This window comes from Staurois parvus, unplaced genomic scaffold (genome assembly GCF_062004578.1).
Source record: "Staurois parvus isolate SC_StPar_1 unplaced genomic scaffold, SC_StPar_1.0 ptg001045l, whole genome shotgun sequence".
Taxonomy (NCBI): domain Eukaryota; kingdom Metazoa; phylum Chordata; class Amphibia; order Anura; family Ranidae; genus Staurois; species Staurois parvus.
The window spans coordinates 2890708-2901830 of NW_028318841.1; the positions used below are offsets into that span (position 1 = coordinate 2890708).

Here is an 11123-nt window from a genome sequence, read left to right on the forward strand (position 1 = left end):
GTAAAGATAGTAAACATTACACTAACCAATTGATTGATCAAATTTAAAAAGTGCACATGGCAAGCTTGATAGAATGAGAAATGCATTTCAACTTTTATTTTTCAGCTTACACTCTAGCTTTTGTCACTCTGCTACCTGCTCACACACCTGGGTTTCTATAGCAACTCACTCTACAGCAAGGGCAGAGAAGAGCGGTTAAAAACAAACTGCTCCAACTTTCTCACTTCACTGGCGCTTGCCATCTTCAAACGGTTGTAGGTTAAAAATTATAAATCCTACACTGAAGAGCTTTATATTGTGAGAATCACAAGACCCAGGCCTACATTGTGATGCATAGTATGTCTCTGAAATATTAAAAATGAAGGCACAGCCACAGTTTCGAATTTGCCCTTCAAATTTGAGGTGGCTAGAGTGGAGTTTCAATGAATGCCAATGGGCGGCATGAGTTGCAAACAAATGGTCATATTGTGAAAACTATCAGGACTATGGCTTAGCCGTGGACATTTTTAGTGTCAGCAGGGATAGCTGAACGTTTCGATACAAGATTTGTGTAGGTGGGCTTGAAAATGGGGGAGTGATGGCAGTTTAGAAATCATGTCCTGATTTTTCATTTCACACTCTAGCTTTTGTCAGCTCCCACTCTAGTTTAGAACTTTCTGCTATTCATTCCTATGGGACCAATTTCACCACAAAAACGCCGATATTCCGTGAACCATTCGGCGAAATGTTCCACAAAGTAATAGCACACCAATCGGGAACAATCCGCACGTTTCGGTATATTACTGTCTATGTAGTGTAAAAACTGTGGGAGGAGTTAGGGTGGTAAATTTGGCTATAATAAGAATATATATGTGAGATAACAGTAAGTGGTCTTGCCATGCAAGAACACCTAATAAAAACAATAATCATTTGAGATGCTCTATTGGATCTGGGCTGTATAATGCATTGTTTAAAAAGTGTTTACAAAAGGAAATACTACATGTATTGATAATCTTTTCAATAATCTACAAGTCTAACAATCATTCAATTTTGCAGACCTTATGCAAGGATACCCTGGAATTCACTATGGTTACTCGGGATGCCTGTAAAGCCTTCTGGAAAACCTGTGTGGAGTATCATGCCTTCTTTCGTCTGTGTGAAGAGCCTAAGTGTAAACCAAGGCCTTTCCTGTGTAGTAAGGGTTCCAATTTCAGGTACAGGTAAGGAAAATTATTTAGAACTCAGTTACTGTAAGCTTACTGAGTAGGGCAAAGAGCAATGCTATAATAGCCAATCGGTATTCATCTTTCTCTCATTCACATATAGTATATTTTATTGATCTTTCAAAAGCTTGATAAAATGAAAGCAGAGCACAGACAAATTATACATTAACATTTGAGATAATACGTGCTCCAAGTAAAATTTAATATTTTTTCTGACTGATTTTCACTAGTTTTGCATTTGGCTAGGGTCAGTGTCACTACTGGTAGCATGAGGTGATACCTTGACCCTACAGATGTTGAATAGGTAGTCCAACTCCCCCAGGATGGCACATCAATACGTGCCATTGCCAGGAGGTTTGTGGCATCTCCCAGCACAATCTAGAGGAGATTCCAGGAGACAGGCAGTTACTCTAGGAGAGCTGGACATGGCCGTAGAAGATCCTTAACCCATCAGCAGGACCGGTATCTGCTCCTTTGTGCAAGGAGGAACAGGATGAGCACTGCCAGAGCCCTACAAAATGACCTCCAGCAGCCCACTGGTGTGAATATCTCAGACCAAACAATCAGAAAGAGACTTCATGAGGGTGGCCTGAGGGCCCGACGTCCTCTAGTGGGCCCGTGCTCACTGCCCGGCATCATAAAGCTCGATTGGCATGTGCCATTAAACACCAGAACTGGCAGGGCCACCACTGGCACCCTGTGCTTTTTACAAGCGAGAGCAGGTTCACTCTGAGCACGTGACAGATGTGAAAGGGTCTGGAGAAGCCATGGAGAATTTTGTGCTGCCTGTAACATCGTTCAGCATGACCGTTTTGGTGGTGGGTCAGTGATGGTCTGGGGAGGCATGTCCATGGAGGGACACACAGACATCTACAGGCTAGACATTGTCCCCCTGACTGCCATTAGGTATCGGGATGAAATCCTTGGACCTATTATCAGACCCTATGCTCGTGCAGTGGGTCCTGGGTTCCTCCTGGTGCACAACAATGCCCAGTCTCATGTGGTGCGGGTATACAAACAGTTCCTGGAGGATGAAGGAATTTATACCATTGAATGGCCCCCACTCTCGCCTGACCTAAATCCAATAGAACACGATCCTACGATGCCAGGTTACACCTCAGACTTTCCATGAACTCAATGATGCCCTGGCCCAGATCTGGGAGAAAATACCCCAGGACACCATCCATCGTCTCATTAGGAGCATGCCCTGACATTGTCAGGCATGCATACAAGCACGTGGGGCTATACAAACTGCTGAGTACCATTTTAGTTGCTGCAATGAAATTTCAGCAAAATGGACTAGCCTGCTGCATCATTTTTTCACTTTGATTTTTGTGGTGTCTTTGAATTCAGTCCTCTGTAGGTTGATAATTTTCATTTCCATCAAACGATGGGGCATCCTTACGTTCCTAACACATTACCCGGTCCATGTCAGTATAGATATCCAGCATGATATTTTTCCCCATTGAGATCTGATGTGTTTTTAAAGTGTCTCTTTAATTTTTTGAGCAGTGTATTTATTGGGTGGCTGCCAGTGATCAATTCAATGGCTACATAAGTAGAGATCCCAGTATGAATTTTAGTCTAGCCCATCCTAACACTTTATGGCTTAGAAGTAGCAGTACCAAGCAGAAAAATGCTGTAATGGGAACCATCATGTCAATGCTGAGTACAGATGCTATTGAGGGCAAGGCACACAGTATAGTAACTCACTAACTTCTACATAACTTGCAATCTCTGCTTGACCACTGTATAGATAAAATTATAATTAAAAGGAGAAAGGAAAATACAGATCCTTTAAGCTATACACCAGGTATGATCTTAATTGCAGAGTTACATTGGCTTTGCCTTGACTGATGTAAATATGCGTATTTCATACCTGAGCTACCACTGTGGACACTGACAATCGCTGTAATATTTGGCAGTACTATAGTGATCACTGAGATCTTCCAGTTTCTGTGCTAAGTGGCTACCCCACTGCATGCTGACCACATGGGGTCGCTCACTTGACATCTACGCCATGCATGAATGCCTTGTATTTTTCCAGCGAATATAAAGCATTCTTTGATTGGATGAGGTGGAGAGGAGGGATGGTAACAACACCTTCTCCACCTTTTCCAAGCAGAGAATTCCTTGTTTTTTTAAATGAAATAAATACAAGGCATTCCTTGAATGGGGTGGTGCAGATTGCGCCCCCCTGTGGTCAGTGTGCAGTCAGGAAGCTGCACGGCATGGCACCTGGAAGATGGTGGCAGTCACTGCAATATTGCAACTATGACAAGGATTTCCAGCATCCAAAGCTGTAATTGGTGCTAAAGGTGCTTCAACAAAGTATTAAGCAAAGGCTGTGAATACTTATGTACATGGGTTTTTTTTGTTTGTTTTTTATTTTTAATAAATTGCAAAGATTTCAAAAGGGGCTTCTTTCACGTTGTCATTATGGGGTATTGTTCGTAAAATGTTGAGGACAAAAATGAATTTAATCCATTTTGCAATAAGGCTGTAATATATCAAAATGTGGCAAAAGTTGAGTGCTGTGAATACTTTCTGGATGCACTGTAAATGCTTCTAAATGCAGGTTTGAAACTGCCAGTATGAATTTAATGGCTGCAACAGGAAGGCAGAGCTGGGAACTTTCACAGTACAAAGCTGGAAAGTGAATAAACCCAAAACTGTATATCTGATATTAAAATATTAGATTTGTATGGACTAAACATTTCATGCCTTTTCATAAAAATTACATTTTATTTAGTGGAAGAACCCAAAAACAACTGTTTGATTCTTGGACTAAAGGAAAGGCTAAGAATCTGCCTTTTGAAAGGTAAGCTTCATCTATAACAGCAGATACAGATTGCTGATGACTGCTCCTGAGCACATTAATGGTTTTCTTATGTCATTTCAGGAAACACTTAAAAGCAAATCTTCATGAAAGACAGTGTAGATCCTCTCCTGACCTCCTTTCTGAAGTGGCAAAGCAGGTAGGATGTAAACTGTATGCTGAAGCATGTGCTATGCTCTAGCCAGACTAGGCAGGAAATAAAATATTAGTGAGGGCGCAATCTAAGTGCAGTATTAATCACATTACGTTTTCAATTTCAAAATTGGCTTTGATGTGACCCGGAGCTTAATCACATTTATTTAGTTTAAAGACAACTGGTAACTTAAGAAATGATAGAAGGAGAAGCACAACTGAGAGCGAGTCGATAGGGCTGTCATCTAGGAATTCCTCCTGCTTGTGTATGCTGGATTCACTGAGACACAGCAGAATGCCAGGTCTTGATAAATCCAGCATACTAAATGGGCAACGTCTCGGTGAATCCAGCATACTGAGTGGATGATGTTTTTCCTGCTGCCCTGGCATGCACAAGCAGGAGGAATCCCTAGAAGACAACCCTGTCAGCTCAGAGTTGATATATGTGCTTCTCTTTCTGTCATTTTGTAAGCTGCCAATTGTCTTTAAACTAAATAAATGTGATTAAGCTCCAGGTCACATCAAAGCCGATTTTGACCCAGATGTCTATGCAAATCACAACAAAAGTAGTGCATGCCCTACTTTAGAAATCGGTGCGGCTCCGACCAAGTTGGAACCGCACCAATATGACCACTCTAATAGCGGACAATAGGGTGCGACTGGGCATACAATTTGCAAGTCGCATGGCATGCAAATTGCATGATAAGTCGCACCTGATGTGACTGGGGTGTAATACTGCACTTAGATTGCGCCCTCTGGTGTTCCTTTTATGTTATACAGTTTGGAGCATTTCCTTAGTCTCTGAGGATGCTGCAGAAAATGTATGGGAAGGAACAGAGTTAACCCCTGCTGTACTTGATAGGACTGATATCTTGATCCTGATCAGTTTTACATGAACGTTTTGGTTATTTGAGCACCAAGTTCACTCTTGAACATTCATTACATATTAAAGTATTTGGCTTACATTGTTATGAGATGTCCTGCAATGGTCGACTTACTATGAGGTGCCCATGACTTTAAAGCTGAAATCAGGGCAAAACAACTTGTGTGCAGTAATGCAGCATTAAAGCAATCATGCAATTTGTTTCTGTGAAGGAGCTTCTTGTAATAAGACCCGTTTTTGCTGCTTCTCTAAATTTGTGCAGAGGACTAGTCCTGCATGTGCTTCCCCTTCTGGTTTTCTGTAGGAAGCTTGTAGTGGGAAGGATGTGCTAGGTCCCTTGCATAGCATTACTCTCTGCATGGGCTATGTACAGCACAAGGATGATTGCTCTGCTAGTTTTACAAGGTAATGTCTCGATTTGCAAAGGAGCTTGGTGAACTAAATGTAGATTTAGATCCTTTGTGACTACTGAGGAATATATTTCAATTAATGGTTTTGTGCCTGAAGGTCAGCTATAAAGTGTATCAGAACCCAAAATTAAAATTGTCATTTTTTTGTAGCTTACCAGCTCCTAAAATAGTTCTAAAGTCTATAGGTGTTTTAAAATGCATGCTCTGCATTAAAGCCGGGTTACAGTCTCCTCGGCACTTTTCTACAAAAAGCACCTCCATGATTCTCTTCAGTTGCAGTATATAATTAGGACAGTGTTCTACGTGTATACCGTTTGCTTACTTGTAAATGTGACATTCCTCAGCAGGATTCCGGCAGGCAGGCAGCAGCCATTACTAGTGTGGGCATCTGAAGCCAGCTCCTACTTTCTTCTGGATTCGGCACAGCTGGCTACCCAGCATGCACCTCCTGATCTCACGCTTGCACTGTAAGGACACAGGATGGCACACTGTGGTTTGTAGGTTGCCATAACAATTGAGGCAATGACGGAAGATCCTGCCCCGTTGTTATCGGAACCTGTCAATCATTCCTCCTGATAATGTTACTTCCAGTCAAAAAATACCACAAGACTTTACCATTAAGCTTCCCAAAGACACCTGGGAAAACCAATGGCGATTTCCCAAGAGTCCTAGGGAATCGCATAATAAAGAAATCGCCTAGGCGGCTGGACCGGAAGTACTGGATACTGACAGCCAAAAAAGGTATTTAGAAATCAATAAATAAAAAATAACAGACTGTTCTGTGGGTGGGCATTGTGTGGCAAGGATCATGAAAAAAGGGTGGAACTCTGCTTTAAGGTAAAAAAAAAAAAAAACCCTACCTGTTCTACCTACCCCCATCCCTAAACAACTGGCTGCTCTCACTGCTCCAGGGCTGTCTTTGCTGCAGCACTGCTCCTCTTGCTTCCTACTTTCACAGGAGACACTGAGGACAGCGAGGGGCCATAGGCTCTTGTTGCTGTTGGTTAAACTCCTGTGAGAAAGGATAAGACTGGCCTTCATGACTTCAACTGGAGCACACATAGGGTTGCCCTTCTACATGCTCAGTGGTTGAATGGAGCAGCGGTTAAGCAAAGAGTGTAAGTATGAACCTAGATAGGGGACATTAATGTGAACCTGTTTGCTGTATGACTTTGGCTAGCCTAATACTAACATTATGTTCTGGGTGCAAGGGATCTGTTTGTAAAGACTTGCATCTTGATTGTGTATACCTCATCTATGGCACATTCCAGCCTCCTTGTGGGTGTACTTCATGATATCACTTCTGGTGATATGTTTTCTCCATCTCCACACTTGACTGCCACCATGATGCCAACCACACCTGGAGCTGTGGATGTACCATAGATGAGGTATACAACTCACAAGACACAATAGAGAAGAAGGTAAAAATAAAAAGGTCAGCAGAAGGATTTTTAATCTTGCATTAGGAAGTACCATGGTTATCCATTAATGTTTTATTTTTTTGTTTATGCCCACCAGCCTAATGATTTATGCCTGGTGTACACCAGCAGACCATGTTCTAGAAGTGTCAACAGTGTGGGGTGGGATCCCCTTATGGACAGGAACAGAAGGAACTCTGCTGTCGACGTACTCTTCAGCAAAGAGATGGAACGCTTTAAACCTGATGAGCTGGAGCTAGTAGCTTTGCAGCAGTCCAAAAGCAGCTCCTCATTCCCTGGCTGTAGTTATAGCGATCTACTAAGTAATGAATCTCATCAACAAATCCAGAGGAGACCTGTGTCCTGTTATGAGGAAAGTAACTATTTCACTGAAAACCGCAAAAGCTCATCTGAAGGTAGCATGAGAGAGGTTTTGCCTTCATCATCAAGGATTTCCTACACTGATACAGGCCCTGACCCATGTTTTACCAGACACTATGTGAAAAAGGGGCTGCCTAACAGATACTGCTATACAGACGGAATAACCCAATTGCCAGCGCAGGCCTCTGCTGTAGTGGAAGAAATCATGAGGCTTACTAGTCAATCTAAGCTTTTTCCAGGACAGCCAGCAGATCGCAGTCCAAGTGCTAGACGATTGAAGGAGTATCACCAGCCAGTCTACCCCAGGACTAGCTGCAAGGGCAGTGCGAACGTGGTAAACCAAACAGATGCACATATAACAAATATGGAAAATTCTCAAGATCCTTATCCAAAAAGATCTTGGAGTCATTCAGATATGAAGTCTGAATGGTTACCACGTGGGTCAGAATTCAGACCTTTGGGTCCTTATCCTATCTTCAGCAGGACTTCAAGTGTCTCAAGAAACCCTTTGCCACATAAGCTTATTCCATTACCACTTCCCCCTCCACCACTTCCTCCCCCTCCCCCACCACCTCTCGCTCTTGCTCCATCATCATCTTCAAAGAAAGGTCCACAAATGACTGAGCGTTATGTCTACAGTGGGACTGAATCCAGTGACTCTGATTCTGAGATCATAAATCCATACTACTATGCTGTTTTTGGTAAAAACATCAGACATCCTATGGCTAGAGTCAGACTGTCATCAGGAAGCCTCCAGCTGGATGATGAAGAGGAGGTTCCACTAAACGTTCATGGATGGGAAAGCAGGAAACCCAAATCAGAGAGGAAACATTATTATACTTAGGGATATTTATAGCTGAACATTTTGGAGCAGAGAACTGAACATTACGATGACCCATAACAGTAGCCAAAGCCAGTTCAGCATTGTGGCCTATAGCAGAAGCACTATACACATACACATCACATGCACTATACACATCAAAAGTGTAGCTGGGTTTTAATATTATTATTCAGCACTCAGCATTCTGACTCTTGGCATCGTATTATGCACCTGGCAGGAGGACTGTGTGTGATGCTGTTTAGGTCTGCTCTGCCCCAGAACCAGCGGTGTTACCTAGTGTAGATCTGTGGCAGTCAGAAGATAACAGACATCTTAACAGGTAGGCCTCATGGACACAGGACGTTTTGCAAACTCTCCTAGAAGCCTTTCCTCCTGGTAGCAGTGTTTTGGCAGAAAAAAGCCTGGTGCTTGTAAAAAAAAAAGTGCACAGCCTAGTAAATCATCCCCTATGTGTGCATGGATACATAGACTAACATGCAGGGGAGTTGAGAGGCAGGAGGAAAAAAAAAACGCCTGACGCCCCCAGAAGCAGCTGCAAAAACATCCAGTGTGCATGAGGCCTAGGCATTGGAGACAATGTAATTGCTGCATATAGACCAGGAAGTGTTAACTACACTGCTCAGGAAAATTTAATGAATACTTTTTAATCAGAGTATAGCATCAAGTCAATTAAACTCCTGGGATATTGATCTGGTCAGTTAAGTAGCACAGGGGGTTGCTAATCAGTTTCAGCTGCTTTGAAATTAACAACAGGTGCACTGGTTGGGCAACAGTGAGATGACTCCCAAAACAGGAATGGTTTTACAGGTGGAGGCCACTGACATTTTTTTGCCTACTCATTTTTTCTGATTTTTTTTTACTAGTTTTGCATTTGGCTAGGGTCAGTGTCACTACTGGTAGCATGAGGCAATACCTGGACCCTACAGAGGTTGCACAGGCAGTCCAACTCCTCCTGGATGGCACATCAATATGTGCCATTGCCAGAAGGTTTGCTGTGTCTCCCAGCACAGTCTCAAGAGCATGGAGGAGATTCCAGGAGACAGGCAGTTACTCTAGGAGAGCTGGACAGGACAGCAGAAGGTCCTTAACCCATCAGCAGGACCGGTATCTGCTCCTTTGTGCAAGGAGGAACAGGATGAGCACTGCCAGAGCCCTACAAAATGACCTCCAGCAGGCCACTGGGGAGAATGTCTGAACAATCAGAAACAGACTTCATGAGGGTGGCCTGAGGGACAGACGTGCTCTAGTGGGCTCTGCGCTCACTGCCCGGCACCATAGAGCTCGATTGGCATTTGCCATTAAACACCAGAATTGGCCGGTCCACCACTGGCGCCCTGTGCTTTTCACAGATGAGAGCAGGGTCACCCTGAGCATGTGACAAGATGTGAAAGGGTCCAGAGAAGCCGTGGAGAGCAATATGCTGCCTGTAACATCGTTCAGCATGACCATTTTGGTGGTGGGTCAGTGATTGTCTGGGGAGGCATATCCATGGAGGGATGCACAGACCTCTACAGGCTAGAAAATGGCCCCCTGACTGCTATTAGGTATTGGGATGAAATCCTTGGACCCATTGTCAGATCCTACACTGGTGCAGTGGGTCCTGGGTTCCTCCTGGTGCACAAAAATGTCCGGCCTCATGTGGCGAGAGCATGCAGGCAGGTCCTGGAGGATGAAGGAATTGATACCATTGAATGGACCCCCCACACTCACCTGATCTAAATCCAATAGAACACCTCTGGGATATCATGTTTCGGTCCATCCGACACCACCAGGTTGCACCTCAGACTGTCCAGGAGCTCAGTGATGCCCTGGTCTAGATCTGGGAGGAAATACCCCAGGACACCATCCGTCATCTCATTAGAAGCATGTCCCAACATTGTCAGGCATGCATACAATCATGTGGGGGCCATACAAACTACAGAGTACCATTTTGAGTTGCTGCAATGAAATTTCAGCACAATAGACTAGCGTGCTGCATAATTTTTTCACTTTGATTTTTGGGGTGCTCAGTTCGCTGTAGGTTGATAATTTTCATTTCCATCAAACATTGGAGCATCCTTACACATTACCCAGTCCATATCAGTATAGATATCCAGCATAATATTTTTCCCATTGAGATCTGATGTTTCAAAGTGTTCCTTTAATTTTTGTTTTGAGCAGTGTATAACACTCACCTGATCTTATGATTAATGTGCATTTACTACTTTTTTTTTTTCCATTGAGGCCTGCTGAGCATTGTACCTGTGATTAGTGTGTTATAGGGTGCAAAGCGCAGGCTCCCTTAGGGCTCATTTACACTTTGATTTTAACACAAATTAATTTTTCAACATGCATTTTTGATGCCTCAGTGATGCTTTTTTGAAGCTTCGCAAATGTGGGTGTCGATTTTGTATTTGTTTTAAAAGGGGCTCAGTAGTACCCCCAACTTAGTGATACCGCCAGCTCATTAGTACCCCCTCACTGTTAGAGAGTGTTGTCATAGATGGACATGGAGGCTCTGGAAACACTTTGAAGCACAAAGAAAGTATAATGGGGTATAATTTTTGAAGTGAAACAAGGCAAACGTAACAGTGTGAACGGGACTGTAAGGTAACCATTTTATTTAGTGAGAGGGCTTTGATTGGCATTCAGAGTGCTTTAAAAATGTGTCCAATTCCACAATTTGAAGCAAGTATAAACAAGTCCTTAGGGCTCTTTCACATACAGTTGCAAGAAAAAGTATGTGAACCCCTTGGGATTACGTGGAGCTTTGCATGAATTGGGCATAAAATGTGCTGTGAACGTCATCTAAGTCACAACAATAGAAGAACACAGTCTGCTGAACATAATACTACACAAACATTAGATGTTGCCATGGTTTAATTGCACATAACATGTAAACATTCACAGTACAGGGAGGAAAAAGTATGTGAACCTTTGGACTTAATAACTGGTTGACCCTCCTTTGGCAGCAATAACCTCAACCAAACATTTCCTGTAGTTGCAGATCAGACCTGCACAACGATCTGGAGTAATTT

The 11123-nt window shown here is 43.1% G+C and overlaps 1 protein-coding gene across 1 annotated transcript in view; it reads left to right on the plus strand.

Annotated features, from left to right (window-relative positions):
- The window catches only part of FRMD7 (FERM domain containing 7), a 43429-nt gene extending 33132 nt beyond the window's left edge, over positions 1 to 10297 (plus strand). The window contains exons 9-12 of the mRNA XM_089657984.1: positions 1036 to 1199; positions 3955 to 4023; positions 4105 to 4180; positions 6985 to 10297. Coding sequence (XP_089514110.1) covers positions 1036 to 1199; positions 3955 to 4023; positions 4105 to 4180; positions 6985 to 8109 — 1434 coding nt within the window. The 3' untranslated portion in view covers positions 8110 to 10297. The remainder of the gene's footprint in view (positions 1 to 1035; positions 1200 to 3954; positions 4024 to 4104; positions 4181 to 6984) is intronic.
- Positions 10298 to 11123: the final 826 nt, after the last annotated feature.